Source organism: Cetorhinus maximus, chromosome 11 (genome assembly GCF_964194155.1).
Source record: "Cetorhinus maximus chromosome 11, sCetMax3.hap1.1, whole genome shotgun sequence".
NCBI lineage: Eukaryota > Metazoa > Chordata > Chondrichthyes > Lamniformes > Cetorhinidae > Cetorhinus > Cetorhinus maximus.
This window is the reverse complement of record NC_135889.1, coordinates 61010361-61028657: the sequence shown is the minus strand read 5'-3', so window position 1 is coordinate 61028657 and position 18297 is coordinate 61010361. Positions and strand designations below refer to the sequence as shown.

Below are 18297 nucleotides of genomic sequence, written 5' to 3'. Positions count from 1 at the left end.
ACACCTCATTCAGCCAGTCGTGGAGAGGCTGGGGTGTCAGACAAAGGTAAGAGTGCAGTGCACAGAGGTGAGAGTTTCGGATTGTGCAAACATTCTTGTGTAGTCTCTTCATTGGTGGGAGCCTCAAATCTGGAGACCCCATTGATCACTGAAAGGCACCATGATGCAGATCTCCATGGTCTCACCAGGGCGCCTGGCAGCAAAGTGACAGTGTGATGACTTAAACTAATGATATGTCTTCGTTCTCCTTTAGATTCACCAGTGGGCACTCGTTCGCTGGACCCCAAAAAGCCATTTCTGATGCCAGAGGACCATTGGGTTTCAGCTGCACCTGCATCACATCTGCTCTCTGAATCAGGCACCAGCGCAGATACCAGCAGCTTGGTGGGCGTTAGATCTTCGGATAGAATGTCAGTGCACAGTGGTGAGGGCACTTCACACTAGCCTGAGGAGCAGGCGGAGGCAGGGAATGCCCAGGGCGCTGGCAGTCGGAGGACTGCTGGAGACCAGGACGATGCTGAGCTGAAGGCAGATGATGAGCCTCTGGAGTCGTCCAGTAGGCGGCAGATGCTGGATGTCCAGTGGGATGTGAGGGAGGATCTGGCAGAGATCCATGAGGGTATGTGTGCCATGGTCTCTGTTGTGGAGGAGTCCATGCGGAGCACTGCATTGACCCTCTTGGCTGAGCACACTGACTCCTCCATTGGGAAATTGGCGACTCTAATGGAGAGGCTGCTCCAGCGACAGAATCAGGGGTTTCTGGGGATGTACTCGGACTTGCAAGCCTTCACACAGGCAATGACCTCAGGTGGTCAGTGCCAGTGTGGGAGATGGATGAGGGAACCCAGTATCACAGCTAGGTGCCCGTCCATCAATGGCGAGCAGGGAGGTCTAGAGTGATGTCATGTTGGCGCACGAGCTGTCTGTTGTCTCTGCAGGCTCCTTTCAGGGAGCTCTGGATGCCGGCAGCAGCTCCTCTACCCCTCCGCCAGTGACTGTGGCATCTGATGAGGCTGCGGCGACTGGGGAGATGCCAGCTGTGGCACTGGCCGCACCCTCCCAGGTGGGGCCAGCACAGGCTCCACTGGCCAGAGGACAACTGCCAAGGTCATCAGGGCCAAAAGGACAGCAGAGTCAGCAGCTGCCTCCAATGCCACTGCTAGCGAGAGGGGCGCGGGTGGCACCACGACGTAGCACTCGTAAACGTAAGTTTAAGGCATCATGAGCACAAGAGGGACTGGTCACAGGTGATCTTCTGTTCTGTAATGTTTTGTTTACTGATGTGGAGATGAACACATGAGATGGTGATGTTAATTTGTTTTGATGTATGAAAATTACATAAATTTTGTCATAATGGCCTGAGTACGCTTCACCCTTTTGTTTTATTGGTGCAGGGTACGTCAGTATGTAATGCTGGACATGAATGGCTCTAAGCTTTATTGCACAGGCACTGAGAGGACTTTGGGTTCAAAAGAAAGGGTCATGTCGGACATCTGAGATGGAGGTGGCAGCCCTGGCATGAGGTAGAAGCAGATCTTTGGCAGCCTAGGAGAAGGAGCGTTGCAACCCTGGTGTCCCTGCCTCCCTGAAGGATAGAAGGATCTGCCTCCAAACCCTTAGTGTTCTCCTCACCATACTCCTCTTCTGACTCACCACTGGATTCATCCTCTGTAGTCTGTGGAGCTGCATCAAGATCCTCTTTCTCCAATGGGTACCCCCTTGCCAGTGCCAGATTGTGGAGAGTGCAGCATGCAACCACTATCAGTGACACCCACTCTGGGGGTATTGTAGTGCTCCCCCTGAACAGTCCAGGCATCGGAAGCGCATCTTCAGAGGACCTGTGGTCCTCGTTGTTACTGCCCAGTGTGGAGGCATGACTCCTATTATAACGCTGCTCTATCCCTGTTCTTGGGTGGCACAGAGGCGTCATAAGCCACCTTTTCAGGGGATAGCCCTTCTTACCCAGCAGCCATCTATCCAGTCGGATGCAGCACTGAATAGCCTCGGTACCTGGGAGGGTCTGAGGATATAAGCTTCATGGGAGCTGCCAGGGTACCATGCACAGACTTGCAGAATCTGCATCTTATGCTCGTAAGAACATAAGAAATAGGAACAGGAGTGGACCATTCAGCCCCTCGAGCCTGCTCCACAACTCAATAAGATCATGGCTGATCTTTTTGTGTTTCAATTTCCACATTTCCCATCTAACCCCACTAGCCTTTGATTTCCTTACCTAACAAGAATCTATCTACCTCTGCCTTAAAAATATTCAATGACCCCACTTCCACCATCTGAGGCAGAGAATTCCAAAGTTGCACCACCCTCAGAGAAAAAAATCTCTCCTCATCTCTGTCCTAAAAGGGCGACCCCTAATTTTAAAACAGTGCCCCCTAGTTCTGGACTCACCCACAAGAGGAAACATCCTTTTGACATCCACTTTGTCAAGGCCGTTCAGGATCTTGTATACTTCAATCAAATCACCCCTCACTCTTCTAAACTCCAGTGGTCACAAATGATCTGGACGTTCATGGAGTGGAATCTCTTCCTTTTGATGAAGGCACCCGGCTGACCCCCTGGCGCCTTGATGGCCACATGTGTGCAGTCGATTATACCCCGGATGCGGGGGAACCCAGCAATCACTGCAAAGCCTCTGGCTCACTCAGCTTGGCTGGCCTCGTCCGTACAGAAATAAATAAATGTCATTACCCACCTGAACAGAGCTGCTGTCACCAGCTTGACGCAACTGTGGACAGCTGATTGGGAGACTCCGCAAAGATCCCTCACCAAGCCCTGGAAAGAGCTGAAGGTATAGAAGTTGAGGGCCACTTTGACCTTCAGAGCCACTGGCATGGGGTGTCCACCTACACTGTCGGAGGTGACCTCAGGCCCAATCACCTGACAAATGGAGGTCGCAGTCTCCCTGGAGAGGCGGAGCCTCCTTCGGCATTTCACCTTGGACATATTGAGGTAGCTGCATTGCTGCCTGTAAATCCTGGCAGCAGGATAGTGGTGTCTTCAGCAGCCCCTTCCGCCTTGGACTACCTGCTGGCCCTGTGCCTTTGTGCCTGTGCCTCTCCTCCCACAGGTCCCTCCCCTGGAAGCTGCATTGGGACAAGTGGCCTCCTCTCCCTTCTGCCCCTCACTTCCTCCTCAGAAGAGGTGCCACCAGCAGAGACCACAATCCCCATTACCAGGGTAAAAGGAAGGCCGTCTGATACCTGGAAGGCTTCACACAGAAAAATCCCCCAGGGGCCTTGGAGATACCAATGAGTCCTTAAATGAAGCCTGGAAATGTTAAAAATGGAACTCAGAGCTGAGATGAAGCTGTCAAGTTCCAATCAGCAGCAAACTACCTCCTAAACTCTTCACCACTCACACTGGCAATGCTGCTGACCCTTTTTATCCCGCCCTTGGATCTGATTTTGCAAAATGAGGGCTGCCCGCCTGCCTGATTTGCCCGTGTGATGAGAGTGAAATTGTGTGGGCAACGTAAAATCTAGATCAATTGGGTTTTTAATGGCTGTAGGCGGCCTGTTATTTGACGCGGGTGCAGCTCCGACACCCGCGTACACACCCGCCAACCTGAAGATTGCACACGTGCAGAAGGACATTGGAACACTCGCCCGACGTCATCTCACGCGATTTTGCACACCCGCTGGCGAGTCGCAAAACTCTGCCCCTAGTTTTTAATGGATATTTCATCTCCTTATTTATTTACTGTTTTAGGTGGCCACATAGTCCTAAGTCAACTGCAGCATAAAATATTAATAGGTGGTTCGATAACACAATTTATTTACTGAGGAAAACAACATTACTGATTATGCAATAATTCTCTTTTTTTTGACAGTTCTTTCCTATCCTCTTATTCCTGAGGTTTTGATTCCCAAATGGCCTAGACAGCCAGGCCTGACGGACAACCTGGGGAACATTACAGCTAAGCCTGAGACAGAAAAAAAACCAATGTCCACAGGCGCGCTTCCAGCATAACATACCAGTGACAGAAAGCTGGCTAATTTACCCGACTTAACTGGGACAAGACTGGGGGCAGAATTTTACATTCATCGGTCAGGCGGGCACGACTGACTCAGTGGCGGGCGGGTGGCCGATTGCCGCTGAAGAAACGGACCGCGCCGCCATTTTCCGCAGGCTGGCCAATTACCAATAACCCAGCGGGTTAGCGACTCCCGTGGAAAACGAGAAAATAGTCGCGGCGACGGGCGGCCTCAGACTGCTGGTTCCAATGGGGAGCCGGCAGTCTGTATAAAGAGTGGCCTGGCAGCCTGCTTAAGGCAGTGCACCATGGCCACTCAGGGAGAGAGGGAGGGAGGTCCGAGTGGAAGCAGCATGAGCAGGAGGAGGCGGGCAGGCTGCAGGAGAGGCCAGCGGGGAGGCCCTTGTGCCCCCCGATTTTCCGATGCATGCCTTGCTGTCCTCCTGCAAGAGGTGGACATCCGTCGGCACCTTCTGTATCCGGAGGATGGGAGGAAGAGGGCCCCCTATGTCACCAGCCAGGCGTGGGTGGAGGTGGGTGACGCTGTAAGCGCCCATGATGATGTGCGGCGCACTGGCACACAGTACAGGAAATGATTCAATGATTTGCTGCGCTCTGGACGGGTGAATACCATGTCTGTCTTGGCCATTTGACCCAGAAGGCAGCCTCAACCTTTGACCTCCCTCCCCCCCCCACCATGTCTTGCTATCGTCACTGCATAGGGCATCTGTTGCACGCTGGGTGGGCAAATGGGTATTGACCATGTTTACACCAGCCTTAGTGGTTGAGGAGAAGAAGGGTTCCCCCCGCAGCATATGTTGGTTTTTGTGGCATTAGAGTAGTCTGGGGGCAACCTGCAGGCGAGGCCGCACGACACATACTCAGAACTCCAACACATGTCATATTGATGGTAATGAGATGGCGCAAGGGGAGCCTCAAGGTGTTTTGGCCAAGTGCCATCTGCTGGCATCGGCACCGCACCTAGTTGCGCCTCCTTGCCATGGGCGCTAAGACCCGTGTGATATTCAAAGTGATGGACGCTGAATCTGTCCAAGGTGGCCGTTGGGGGAGGGGGTTGGGAGCAGCCGTACTATCTTCTGGGGACTGATCACCAGTAGTGCGAACAGAAGCTGCTGGAGGCCTCAGATGGGCCATTGTGGTTGGGGTGCGGCATGTGCGTGCAGAGTACATGAGCGATCAGCCCCAATAAATCCTCTTCTCTGTTCTGCAGGCAAAAACTCACCACAATGCCCGGGAGTGCCAGAGGACTAGAGGTGGGCGCGCCCTCCTGCAGCGCCTCACACCTTTTGAAGAGCAGGCCATGGAGCTGGGCAGCAGTCAGGAGGCCAGGGCGGCTGGGGGTGGCGAGGCTGGGGTCCAGCGGCCAGGTATTTGAGGTCCACAGTCCCATCCACTCTGTCTGCCCACCATCCAAACCACTGATGGTTGCTGCAATCGTTAATGCTGAAACAATGCTCATTCACAGACTGAGACACTCTGACGTGTGGGTTATGCAGAAGGGACCCTCGTCCCCTTGAGGAATCGTCAACTGTATCCCCCCTTTCCAGCGCAAGATTGTGCAGGGTGCAGCAGACTACCAAGATCAGAGAGATGCGATCTGGGGAGTACTGGAGTGCACCCCCTGAGTGGTCCAGGCATCGGAAGCGCATCTTGAGAAGACTGATGGCTCTCTCCACCACAGCCCTTGTGGTGCCCTGGCTCCTATTGTAGAGCTGCTCAGCTTCTGTTCTTGGATGGTGGAGAGGCATCATGAGCCACCTTCTGAGGGGATAGCCCTTGTCACCCAGCAGCCATCCATCAAGCCGGGCTGGAGCACTGAAGAGCCCCAGTACCTGAGAGTGTCTGAGGATGTAGGTGTCGTGGGAGCTGCCTGGGTACCTTGCACAGACTTGTAGAATCAGCATCCTGTGGTCACACACTATCTGCACGTTCATGGAGTGGAAGCCCTTCCTGTTGACGAAGGCACCGGGCTCACCTGCTGGAGCCTTGATGGCCACATGTGTACAGTCTATTGCACCCTGGACGCGGGGGAAGCCAGCAATGGCCGTGAAGCCTCTGGCTCGCTGTGCCTGACTTGCCTGGTCGCAGCAGAAGTGGATGAAGGTGGACACCCGTCTGAACAGAGCGTCTGTAACCTGCTTGACACAAGTGTGGACAGCTGATTGGGAGACACACAAAGATCACCCACCGAGCCCTGGAAGAAGCCAAAGGCATAGAAGTGGAGGGTAACTGTGAGCTTCAGAGCCGCTGACATGGGGTGTCCACCCGCACAGTTAGGGGAGATCTAAGGGCCAAGCATCTGACAGATATAGTTGACTGTCTCCCTTGAGAGTCAGAGCCTCCTTTGGCACTGTACCTCGGACATATTGAGGTAGCTGCTTCGCCGCCTGTATACCCTGGCAGCAGGATAGTGGCGTCTTCTAAAGCCCCTTGCACCTTGGGCTACCTCTTGGCCCCGCGCCCCTTGTGCCTGCACCTGGCCTCCCAAAGGTGGCTCCCCTGGAGGCTGATTATCCAGTCCTGGCCTCCTCCTTATTCTATCCCTCCCTTCCTCCTCAGGGGAGCTGCCTCCAGTGGAGAGGTCAGAACCCATATCCCCAGGCTAAATGGAGGCCTCCGGAAAGCTGCAGGCCCAAGAAAGATAACTGTCTGCAGACTGATTTCAAAGTACGCAAGAAGTTCTTGGAAATCGATGAGAACTGCTAACAATCACACAGGCAACTTTTAAACGCTTTCATCAATTATAACTTCATCAAAAACATTAACAACCCCCTCTGAGTCCAAATATCCCGACATTGCAAAAATGTTCTTAAATAATATCCTACCCGCCTTCCCGTTGGGCCCGTGCGCCGATCCGAAGTTCGCACAGGCCCCTCAAATTTGTACACAATTGGCAAGTTAAGGGGCTTAACGAGCCCTTCAATTAATGGTGGGCAAACTGATCGCGCCCGCCCACCGAAATATCGCGATGGTGCGCGCTGACATGTGGGCTCCGTCACCCGCACGTCAGCCAGAAAATTCTGGCCTGGTTCTAACTTTTTATAATTAGGGCTGGAGGACAATTTCCCAATAAATTTAACTTAGTGCATTCAACTCACAAGCTCAATACTGTTCTAGATTTTCCAGTCACAATTAGAATGTAGAAATGTACATTGTTACCTTGTAATCCATCTGTTCAGAGCAGTTGAAAACATACACCATAATACCCAAAGAGCGCCCCAAGTCTTTGGTGGTCTCAGTTTTACCTGTCCCAGCAGGTCCTGATGGCGCTCCACTCATTGTCAGATGCAAAGATTGGGTCAAGGTAATGTAGCATCTGTAGAACCATTGAAAACACAATTAGCAGCAACCTATAGAGTAAATGCAATGCTGAACTATATAGCAGAACAGAAGTGTACAAATCAGAGGAAGTCGTGCTTAAACTGTGTAACGCTGTGGTCTGGCCACACTAAGCACAGTGGTCTCCGCTGGTCATTGGATGCAGAGGAGATATTTAAGCCCCAAAGGTGGTTCAAAGATGAACCATTAGATTGATTTTCAACAACAGAGTCACAAGAAAATACTATAATTTTTTTGAGGGGGAGGGTGTGGGTTCGACCCTTGAAAGAAGGTAAGTATATTACAGAATTAAGAGGTAAATGATATCGAAAAGTCAATCCTAAAAAGCACAGACTAAACTGTGACAGCCAAGACAAAGGGCATCAGTTTGCCCCTCATATTTCTTCATATTCATAGAGCAGCGAAAGACAAATTTCGAATTAATGTCAGGACAGTTACCACAAATAATCAAGACATGAAATGGATTTTGGGTAGAGAAATGAAGATAAAAAGCTTACAGTGTTTTGAACAGTTAGATTCTGTGAAGGGAGGACCATATGATGAGTCCTCCCAAATGGCCAAATGGTTGTCTCCATCTGTAGCTATCCTGTGATCACATATCAGGGGTGGTTTTGTGTACATCAGTGATATATAATGAGCAGCTATGGTCCAGTGCCCCTACCACAATTTGTATATTTTGGGTGGGGAAGAGGTGCTCCTGGAGAAGGTGCCAGGGAGAAAATCAGGTCAGGGTGATGAGGTGTCTGTTAACCTTACAGTCCGGTTTTAGGTGGGATTGTGCAGGAAAATCCTGCCATTAAGTGTTGAATGTTAATGTCTTTAACAGCATTTCTAGGTTATTGTTTCCAATATTTCTGCAAATTTTACCATAAAATTAACCATCGATATACCCCATCCCCCGATAATTTTGTGAAATATGAACATTCTGCAATTCTGTGCCACCTTTATACTTTTGATTCCTGGATAATTTTCTTATCAAACCCATCTCTTTCATTGATCCTGCATAATCCACAATATTGGTGGTATCTTCCATTCTGAAGTATAGGTTGGGTGGTGCGAGTGGAAGTGAGAGTAATTTCTGTTTGGAGGTAGGACTGCTGGCCACAAGCCATCATGCAATGGTCTGCTTAATACATATAAATGCACGAGGGGCTTTTGGTGGGGGCAGGCAGGAAGTCGCTGTCCCCACCATTACCTCATGGGGTCGAAGGTCATGGTGCCATATTTAAAAGACACCCAGACAGCCATTCACTCACTGCAAGCCAGGAGCTCCAGATTCTGCAGTTAACCGTATGTCCCAGAGCAGACTATGTGTGGGCTCATGGTTCAGTGATGCCTCCCTGCAGGTTCTCCTCCAGACAGTCCAGGAAAGGCGGGAGGAGCTGTTTCCCAAGGAAGGCAGCAGGAGGCCCTCCTGTCTGACCACGATGGCCTGGACAAAGGTTGCAGCAGAGGTTAACGCCCATGGAGCCCACAAAACAACAGCCCAGCAGTGCAGCAATAGGATGAATGATCTGCTGTTCTGTGGCGGGGTAAGTGGCACTGTCTACTCACTACAAAGTGGCACTCGTAAGGGCATCAAGTAAGTGTGCGAGCGGATGTCAGGCAGGAGCAGGACTCAGCAGCAGATGAGACATGTGCACTGAATGTGTGGCTGTCACTTCATGCCCTCAATGTTCTATCAGTTGCAGGACATCCAGCTTGTTAATCACTTACTGGGGAGGGCTCAGGAGATGGCAAAGGCATGCACGCTCCTAAACTGCTCATAAACCCATTGGGATGACAATCAATCCTTCTGTCTGTCTGCTGGACAAGAACACCCACAAGAAGAGGGAGTGGGCCAAGACCAGCAGCAGCATGTCAGATATTAGAATTCTAACCAACTCTGAATAGGAGGCCACAGGCTAGCCACAGATGAGCAGGACTGTACCTGCGCCAAAGGTGAGGCATGACTCCCCCAGCAAGCCAGTGACAATGTCTCCAGTCTGCAGTTGTCAAATGTGGCAACAGAGCGAGACAAATATAACGGAGCCTGCTTAGGCATCCACTAAATCTTTCATTTCTCCAATCCAGGTAACAGCAAGAAAAGGGGAAGCAAAGAAGGGAGACCACTCACAGACCCATCTCTAACCTCACCCCTGAGAATGAAATCGCAAAAGCTTCAGAGGATGGCATTCGCCTAAACCTTCCACTTGCGCAGAGACATTCACCTCAGTGGGTGCATGTTCTAGAGAAGGCTCGGAGTCACAATCTGGTGGGTCCACAGCTGGCAGAGAAAATGACAGCGAAAATGTCAGAGACCTCCTCTGACACTCGGAGGGCTACTGAAGACCTGCTGAGTCCCATGCAGATGATGAGCCTCTGGACTTGGCTATAAGAGACCTGATGGAAATGCAGAGACAGGCAGCAGAACATCAGGCAGAGGTGCCAGGGGCCATGCGCAGTTTGGACCAAAGGCTATATGAGTCTGTCCACATTCTGTCTGCTGCCATGACTCCAGCATGCGAGCACTTGGCTGCCTCCATGGAAAGGCTGGTGGCTGCCTTGGAAACCCAGGTCCAACAGTAGCTGCTGGATATGTGCTCTGACCTGCACCTCATCACTTTAGCTATGGATGCAATGAAGCAATGGCTAGGCGAGAGGGGGACAGGGCACCTCGACCTCCCTCCAGGTGCCCTTTCTCGTCAAGGAGTCAGACAGGTGCCATCACACAGGGAGGGGGAGCACCAGCCAGGCATCCTGGGGGCTTCAGCCCAGGATACTCCAAAGTTGCCCTGCCATTCAACTTCCCCTCTGCCAGTGAACCCATCGCCTCCAGCAGGACAGACCGAGGAGGTGCAGGAAACCCTGAGCTGAAGCTTGTGGCTTCCAGAAACTAGAGGATGCCCGCCAAAATCATTACAGTCAACAGGGCATAGCAGTCAGCAGGCTGCCTCCACCTCAACCATGTTTGTCGGGGCTACAGATAGGCATAGCAATAGGAAAAGTAAGATAAAGAAATTTTAATGGCAGGCAGGTGGTGTGGGTGTACAACCATTGTATATCGTTTTGACACTTGTAAATATATGCTCACTGGTGCAGTTTGGATGTGTCCTGGATTCTCATTTTGCTGCTAGTTACTACAATGATCGCGGGCATTTAAGGGTGTGGAACTTGGTTTCCCCATCAGAATCCAATAATGAACACCTATAAAGTCACTTCTCTCACATTATCAACATTGTGATTACTGACTATTTCAACCTGTGGATGCTTAAGGATCGTCCATCATTTGTGAGTGTGTGGCCTGGGCATGCATCATGCAAGCCATAACTTGCAGCTCAGCATGTTTGGAGCTCTGAAAACGATGCCTGTGCAGAGCGTTCAGCGAGGCCATTGCACCTCCTGCTGCTGTTGCCCTGATTTGAGATGAGTTTGGAAGCAAAGAGCCCTCAAGGGAAGTTAAACAGGCCATGTGAGTGGCAAGGAACAGTATAGATGTAGTTGCAGAGTTGAAAGAGTGAAGCCCTACACTAGGCTTATCCAGCCTTTTCACTTGGGGTGGTGGTGGGGGGCGGGTGGTGGTGGGGGGCGGGGGGCGGGGTTGGGGGGTTGTTGGGGGGATTGTGGTGATGGTGTGGCCACATTTTTTCTCACTCAGGCTGATGAGCAAATTTAAGAAAGATAAGGTTTGGCACAATACACACTGAATTTCAAAAAAAAGGGGTGAGGTATTAAGGAAAGAAACAATTGCTGAGCAAAAGTAAAGCAATGTCAGGGCAATAAATTGTTAAGTTAAAAAAGAGTAATTAATAAAAATGACCAGAGTGAGAGAGGGTGAAAGTGTGTGTGTCCAGCTCACTCCCAGTCTTGGTGCTCACTCGCTCACCCTCACTCACTGTGAGTGGTTGCGTGTGTATGTGTTTGTGTGTAGTAGTGAGAGTGAGTGAGAAACCTGAGACTGGGAGTAAGGCAAATACACATTCATTCTCTCCCACATACAAAGGCCAGAATCATCCGCTCCCATTGGCGGCGGGTATCATTGCAGGCATGAGCGGACAATACGGCGAGAAGGCCAAAAATAGGTTTTATGCCATCATGAAACCGGTTTGGGATTGTCCGCTCGCTCTGCCCATCAATGGCGGGCCATGTTTCCTGCCATCCAATGTCAGGAACTTAATTTTAATGCATTTGCATCTCATCATTGTGGCTTCATGCTGGAATCATGGGTTTACCTCCCAGGGCGGCGTGACTTCAGAATGGCGTGATTTACAACTGTCTTTAAAAGGCTTGCACTGGTGAGCTAAACCTCCAGGAGAACTCAAAGGTGAGTGCCCACAACCTTGTGCAGCACTTGCAAGGATCACCTGTAAAACATCAAGGAAGAGGCAGCGTGCATTTGGCGGCAGAGGCAGGGGTGGGGGTTGGGGTGGGGGGCACACAGGCTAGTTGCTTTCTCATGGCTGGCTTTCCGTGCGGTGCTGGGGCAAGGTTGCCTTTGGAGGTGTGAGACAAGCGGCCAAACACTTGGAAAAGCTTGTCAAAAGTGAGCATTCTTCTGCAGCCGAGACCGTTCAGTTGCAGCTCCATTGACATTCCTGCAGATGACTGAGGACCAGTGTCACTGAAGACTGCTCATGTCTAGGGAAGTAGTTGGTCATATATGCCACCTGCTGCAGGATTTGGCACCACGGGGGCATGGTGGGCATCCATTACCAGTGAAAGTGACCACAGTGCTCAATTTTTACACCAGTGGCTGCTTCCTGGGCTCCACAGTTGACCTGTGTGGAATCTCGCAAGCCTCCAAGCATAGGTGCATCCAGGAGGTCATGGACGCCATCTTCACAAAAACACAGAACTTTGTGATCAGGCAAGTGAGGAAGCAAGAGGAAGCAAAAATGAAATTTGCGCAAATCTCAGGTTTTCCACAGGTGCAGGGTGCCATCGACTGCACCCACGTGGCACTTAGATCTCCATGGCAACAAGCAGTCAACTACGTCAATCGTAAAGGCTTCCACTCGCTGAATGTTCAGCTGGTCTGCGACCACCACAAACACATCCTACAGATCTGCACATGATTCCTAAGGAGCATCCACGACTCCTACATCCTTAGCAGGTCTCAGATCCATGACATCTTCCAGGGTCCACAGAGGCTGCAGGGGTGGCTCCTCAGGGACAAGGGCTACCCACAGAGGACATGGCTGATGACGCCCGTGCAGCGGCCTCAGACTGCAGCAGAGCGACGGTATAACGAGGCTCGTGCTGCAACCCAGACTTAAGTGAAGCAAATGATAGGCACATTCAAATGAGGTTCCAGTGTCTCCATAGGTCCGATGGAGCACTGCAATACAGCCCCAGAGGGTGTCGTACATCATCATAGCTTGCTGCATGCTGCACAACCTGTTGCTGCAATGGGGGGAGGTCCTGGAACAGCTGCACGTCTCCTCCAATGAGGGGGATGTCAAAGGGGATGAGGCTAATGAGGTCCTCGAAGGCGAGGATGCTGGCGATGAGGCCATCGCACTGGCCAGAGGAGGCAGGCGTGCTCATGAGGCCCTAATAGCCACAAGATTCGTGGAAGATAATGCCGAGATACAATGAGGACAGTCTTGACATCCTCACCTTGCATCCATTAATGTCTGACTCTTGTCTGGCTGAGGGCAGCTCGCTTACGCTCTCTGATCAGGGTCATATCAGGAGACACAGCCATGAAACTTTAAATGCACTTGCTCCTTTGTCAGCCTTCAGCACCTTTACCCTTCAGGACCACACCATCACTGGACACAGATGCTGAAGAGATGGGGGCCAGGCTCACCTCAAAGGTGCTGAGAGCCACAGAGAGAGTGACAGAACTCTGTGAGACCTGCCCACGATATTCTGGCAGCAATGACAAGCACCATCGAGGTGCAGGCATCAGTAATGTGTCCAGTGAGTGTGAAGCCAGACCATCACTTTGGTCTGAAGGCTACACACTGCACAGGGAAGAGGTCCTGCACTGACACACCTGCCTTTATCTTGCGCAGGAACCAAGGTTTCACATCTGAATGACATGAACACTGCTCATCATAGCAAGGAGCCATAGATAAGGAGACCTTCTTGGGATAAAAACAAAATACTGTAGATGCTGGAAATCAGAAATAAAAACATAAAATGCTGGAAAAACCCAGCAAATCTGGCAGCACCTGTGGAGAGAGAGAAACAGAGTTAACGTTTCGAGTCTGTATGACTCTCCTTAAGAGCTAAAAAGGAGAAATGTGATGGATTTTATACTGTTTAAAAGAGGGTGGAGCAGGTGAAGCAAGATAGGAGGTCAGGGTTAGATGGGACTAAGGCGAGATTGACAAATAAGTCATGGACACAAGACAAAGGGAATGTTAGTGGTAGTGGTAAGAACTAAAGAAGGTGCTGATAGTGGCAGAATGTGTTAATAGCAGAACAAGGCTCAGCGCTCTGTGAAAGCACAACATAGAAACAAGTGACAGATGGCCCTGTGGAGGTGGGGGAGGGGGGTTGGGGAAAAAGGATTTAAAAAAGTGAATGAATAAAATTAAATAAAAATATAAGAATTCAAATAAATAAGAATAATAATAAAAAATAAAATGCAAATTTAATTAATTTATTAATGGGCTTAACAGCGCTCTTAATTGTCGGCGTGTGCGCTGCCGACTCACGCCCGCTGACCAAAATATTGTGCAAGTGCGCGATGACGTCGGGACGCTCGTCCAACGTCATTACACGCTATTTCATGCTCGTGTGTGTCGAGCACGTGCCCGCATGCAGAGGTGAAAATTCAGCCCCATGGTGTACAGAAAGCAAAATAAAGATTGGGTTTAAGGGGGAGAGATAAAATTATAGTCATTTCAATATGAAACAGCTGCTGCAGTGCACCTTATCTCTTGCACCAACTTCTGGGTTGTGCGTTAAAGTGTGTATGTGAAGATACTAGCTGTCCTTTTACTCTGTTATAACATCAAGCTGTTAGTCTCACTTCTTATGACTGCAAAATCTGGTCTGATGTGAAACATCAAACAGAATAATACGCAACCATGATAGTTTTTAAATCAACTCAACGTACGCCTCTCCTAGGAACTTGGGATTGATACAATGGATCAATTTAATTGTCAATATTAGTAAATATTTGCAGTATTCTGTTATTTATGAAGTGCTTAGGATATAAAGTTATTTGCCATTTCTTACTCGTGTTTATTAACTTAGCTTTAAACAGAACTTGAGTGAATGAAAGCATAAAATAGATGGCACTGAAATAATGTGGAAATGTCTTCTCTTTTGATGCAGTCTTTAAATTAGTAAATGGTTTTTTATCGGGGTCTACAGAATGTAGATTAAATTCAACACTGTTAAAATGCACAATAAAAACAGGAATGGCACAGAAGTCTATGGTTAGGCATTTTCTCAGAGCTGCTGTTCCATTGCCATAACTCATCAGAAATACACTAGAAACCCTGTTCACAGAAGCAAACTGAAACCATTCTACTGCACTTCCAGTAAGGTTAAGCCAGCAAAGCAGTGGCAGCTCTGGGAAACCTATGGGCTCATGAAACACATAGGCCAGATTTTGCATTGGCTGGGTGGGCTCGATGGGAGTGGGCAAGGGCGATCAGCAACACGACCATTGCCCACAATCGGCTCTGCACTGCCATTTTACACGGGCAGGCTAATTAAGGCCCACCCAGCGTAATACGCGACTCTGGCATCAGTGGGAAGGGGCGGGCGGGGGGCAGGAGCTCGATGTCCACCAGGTCCAATGGTGACCCGGAGGCCGATTCAAAGTGGCTGTGGCAGCCATGCGAAGGCTGCCATTGACTCGGAGGACCCTTGTTATGGACAACGTCAGTGCTGAACATGGCAGGCGAGAGGGCAGGTCGACGGGGTAGTTGGCCCCGCATTTTTCCGATGAGTGTCTCGCTGCCATCCTGGAGGGGGTGGCAGCACGCCAGGATGTACTTGTCCCCAGGGATGGGAGGAAGAGGCCCCTCCACCTCACTAAACATGCCTGGGAGGAGGTGGCATCCAGGGTGAGCTCCCATGATGTAGTGAGGCGCATATGGGTACAGTGCCGTAAGCGTTTCAATGACCTCCTGCGATCGGGAAGGGTGAGTACCATGTTGGCATGGGTCACTTAGCACAGCAGTTAGGAGTGCCCCCAATCCCCACACCCCCTGGACCTCAGAGTTCTTAGAGTGTGAGTGGCAAATGTCAATGAAGCAGCAGAAGCTGGAAGTCCAACAGGGAGTGCGGGAGGATCTGGTGGAGATACGTGAGGGAATGCGCGCCATGGTCTCCGTGATGGAGGAGTCCCTGAGGAGCATGAGCAATGCAATGACCCTCATGGCCGAGCGCACTGCCTCCTCCATGGAGAGAGTGGCGAATCTCATGAAGAGGCTACTCCAGGACCTGAATCCTGGGGATGCGCTCGGACCTGCAAGCCCCCACACCAGCAATGACTTCAGCTGATCAGTGTCAGTGTGGGAGATGGATTCGGCACCCAGTACCCCAGCTAGGTGACCATCCATCAATGGTGAGCAGGGAGGTCCAAAGCGACCTGACGTTGGTGCACAAGCTGCCTGTTGTCTCTGCGGGCTCCTCTCAGTGTGCTCCAGATGACGGCAGCAGCTCCTCCACCCCTCTGCCAGTGACCATGGGATTTGATGAGGCTGCGGCGACTGGGGAGATGCCGGCCGTGGCACTGACTGCTCCCTCCCAGTCGGGGTCAGCACAGGCCCAACAGGACAGAAGACGCCCACCAAGGTCATCAAGGCCAGCAGAGTGAGCAGGCTGTCTCCAATGCTGGTGCCAGCGAGGTGGGGAGCATCTAGACGTAGCACCCACAAACAAAAAATTAAAGCACCTTAAGCACAACACGGGCTTATCACTGGTGATATTTTTTCCCCCCACTTTTATGTTAGTTATAAGTTGGTGTGATGGATTTAATCTGTTTTATATATGCCAGGCACCACACCGTTAAATGTGTTTGTGTTTAACAAGCCTCTGGGTGCTTCATTAGTTCTGTAGGTGAAGGGTAACCCATGATGTTATGAGTGACTTGTTTGTCATTGAGCTTTATTGAAATGGCACATAGTGCATGTTGTTCACCAGGCAAATGTTCCTGTCAGGTATCGAGTATGGAGCCTGCAGCCCTGGCATGTGGTGGTGGTGGTACTTATTTGGTAGGCTAGCTGGAGGTGCATTGGATCAAAGCCTCCCAGGTGTCCCTGTCTCCCTGGAGGTTACCCAGGTCTGTGTCTATCCCCTCAGCATTCTCCTGACCCTGCTCGTCCTCAGACTCACTACTGGACTCATCGTCTGCTGCCAGAGCAGCTGCATCAACATCTTCTTCCTCCACTGGGTCCCCCATTTCCAGCACCAGATTGTGGAGAGTGCATCTTGCAACCACTGTCAGCGACACATGATCTGGGGGGTATTGGAGTGCGCCCCCTGAACGGTTCAGGCATCGGAAGTGCAACTTGAGAAGACCGATGATTCTCTCCACCTCCGCCCTTGTTGAGACCTGGCTCCTATTGTACCGCTGCGCTGCCTCTATTCTTGGATGGCGGAGAGGCATCATGAGCTATCTTTTGAGGGGATAGCCCTTGTCACCCAGCAGCCATCCATCCAGCCGGGCTGGAGCACTGAAGAGCCACAGCACCTGGGAGTGTCTGAGGATGTAAGCATCATGGGAGCTGCCTGGGTACCTTGCACAGACTTGCAGAATCTGCATCCTGTGATCACACACTATCTGCACGTTCATGGTGTGGAAGCCCTTCCTGTTGACGAAGGCACCAGGCTCACCTGCTTGCGCCTTGATGGCCGCATGTGTACAGTCGATTGCACCCTGGACACGGGGGAAGCCAGCAATGGCCGTGAAGCCTCTGGCTCACTGTGTCTGGCTGGCCTCGTTCGCGTGGTAGTGAATGAAAGTCAATGCACACCTGAACAGAGTGTCTGTAACCAGCTTGACACAAGTGTGGACAGCTGATTGGGACCCTCCACAAAGATCACCCACCCACCCACCCCTGGAAAGGGCCGGAGGTATAGAAGTTGAGGGCCACTGTGAGGTTCAGCGCCACTGGCATGGGATGTCCACCCACACAATTGGAGCTGATCTCAGGGCTAATCCTCTGACAGATGGAGGTCACGCTCTCCCTTGAGAGATGGAGCCTGCTTCGGCATTGCACCTCATCATATTGAGGTAGCTGCATTGCCACCTGTAAACCCTGGCAGCAGGATAGTAGCATCTTCTTCGGCCCCTTCCACCTTGGACTTCCTGTTGACCCTGTGCCCCTTGTGCCTGTGCATCTCCTCCCACAGGTCGCTCCCCTGGAAGCTGCATAGGGACACCTGGCCTCCTCCCCCTTCTGGCCCTCTCTTCCTCCTCAGAGGAGGTGCCTCCAGCAGAGACCACAATCCCCATTCCCAGGGTAAGGGAAGGCTGTCTGATACCTGGAAGGCCACAGTGTTATAACTTCTCCGGAGTCCTGAACTGAAGCCTGTTATTTCTGTCAAAGCAGCTCTGAAGCGAAGTGAATTGCCTTGTTCACACAAGCAAGTAGCAGTAAGTAATAATCTAAAGTACTAACAACTCGCATTAGCGAGTCCACTCACCCCTCTTATCTGGCCCGAGGATGAAGTTTTTGAAAATGTGGCCTGCCCACCTGCCCTTTGCGCCCGTGCAACGCCCTGAAAATCACAAGGGCTGCGGAAAATCAAAGACAATTGGTGCCTCAAGAGCCTTAACTAGCCAGTTAATTAATGGCGGGCACACCTCTGTCATCATCGCGCGCCCGCCTGACGAAATATCGTGAGGGTGCGTGGTGACGTCGGGGCGCTCGCCTGATGTCATCGCGCGTCATTTTACATTCTGACATGTCGGGCCCACGCCCGCACGCCGAATGTTCAATTCTGCCCATAGCTCATGAGAAAACTTGGGAAAGTATGAAACAAGGAGGATT

At 51.1% G+C, this 18297-nt stretch overlaps 1 protein-coding gene across 1 annotated transcript in view; it reads right to left on the bottom strand.

Moving 5' to 3' along the window:
• The window catches only part of dnah9l (dynein, axonemal, heavy polypeptide 9 like), a 361205-nt gene that overhangs the window by 292819 nt on the left and 50089 nt on the right, over window positions 1-18297 (bottom strand). Inside the window, exon 13 of the mRNA XM_078552084.1 lies at window positions 7172-7328. Within this exon, the coding sequence (XP_078408210.1) occupies window positions 7172-7328 (157 nt within the window). The remainder of the gene's footprint in view (window positions 1-7171; window positions 7329-18297) is intronic.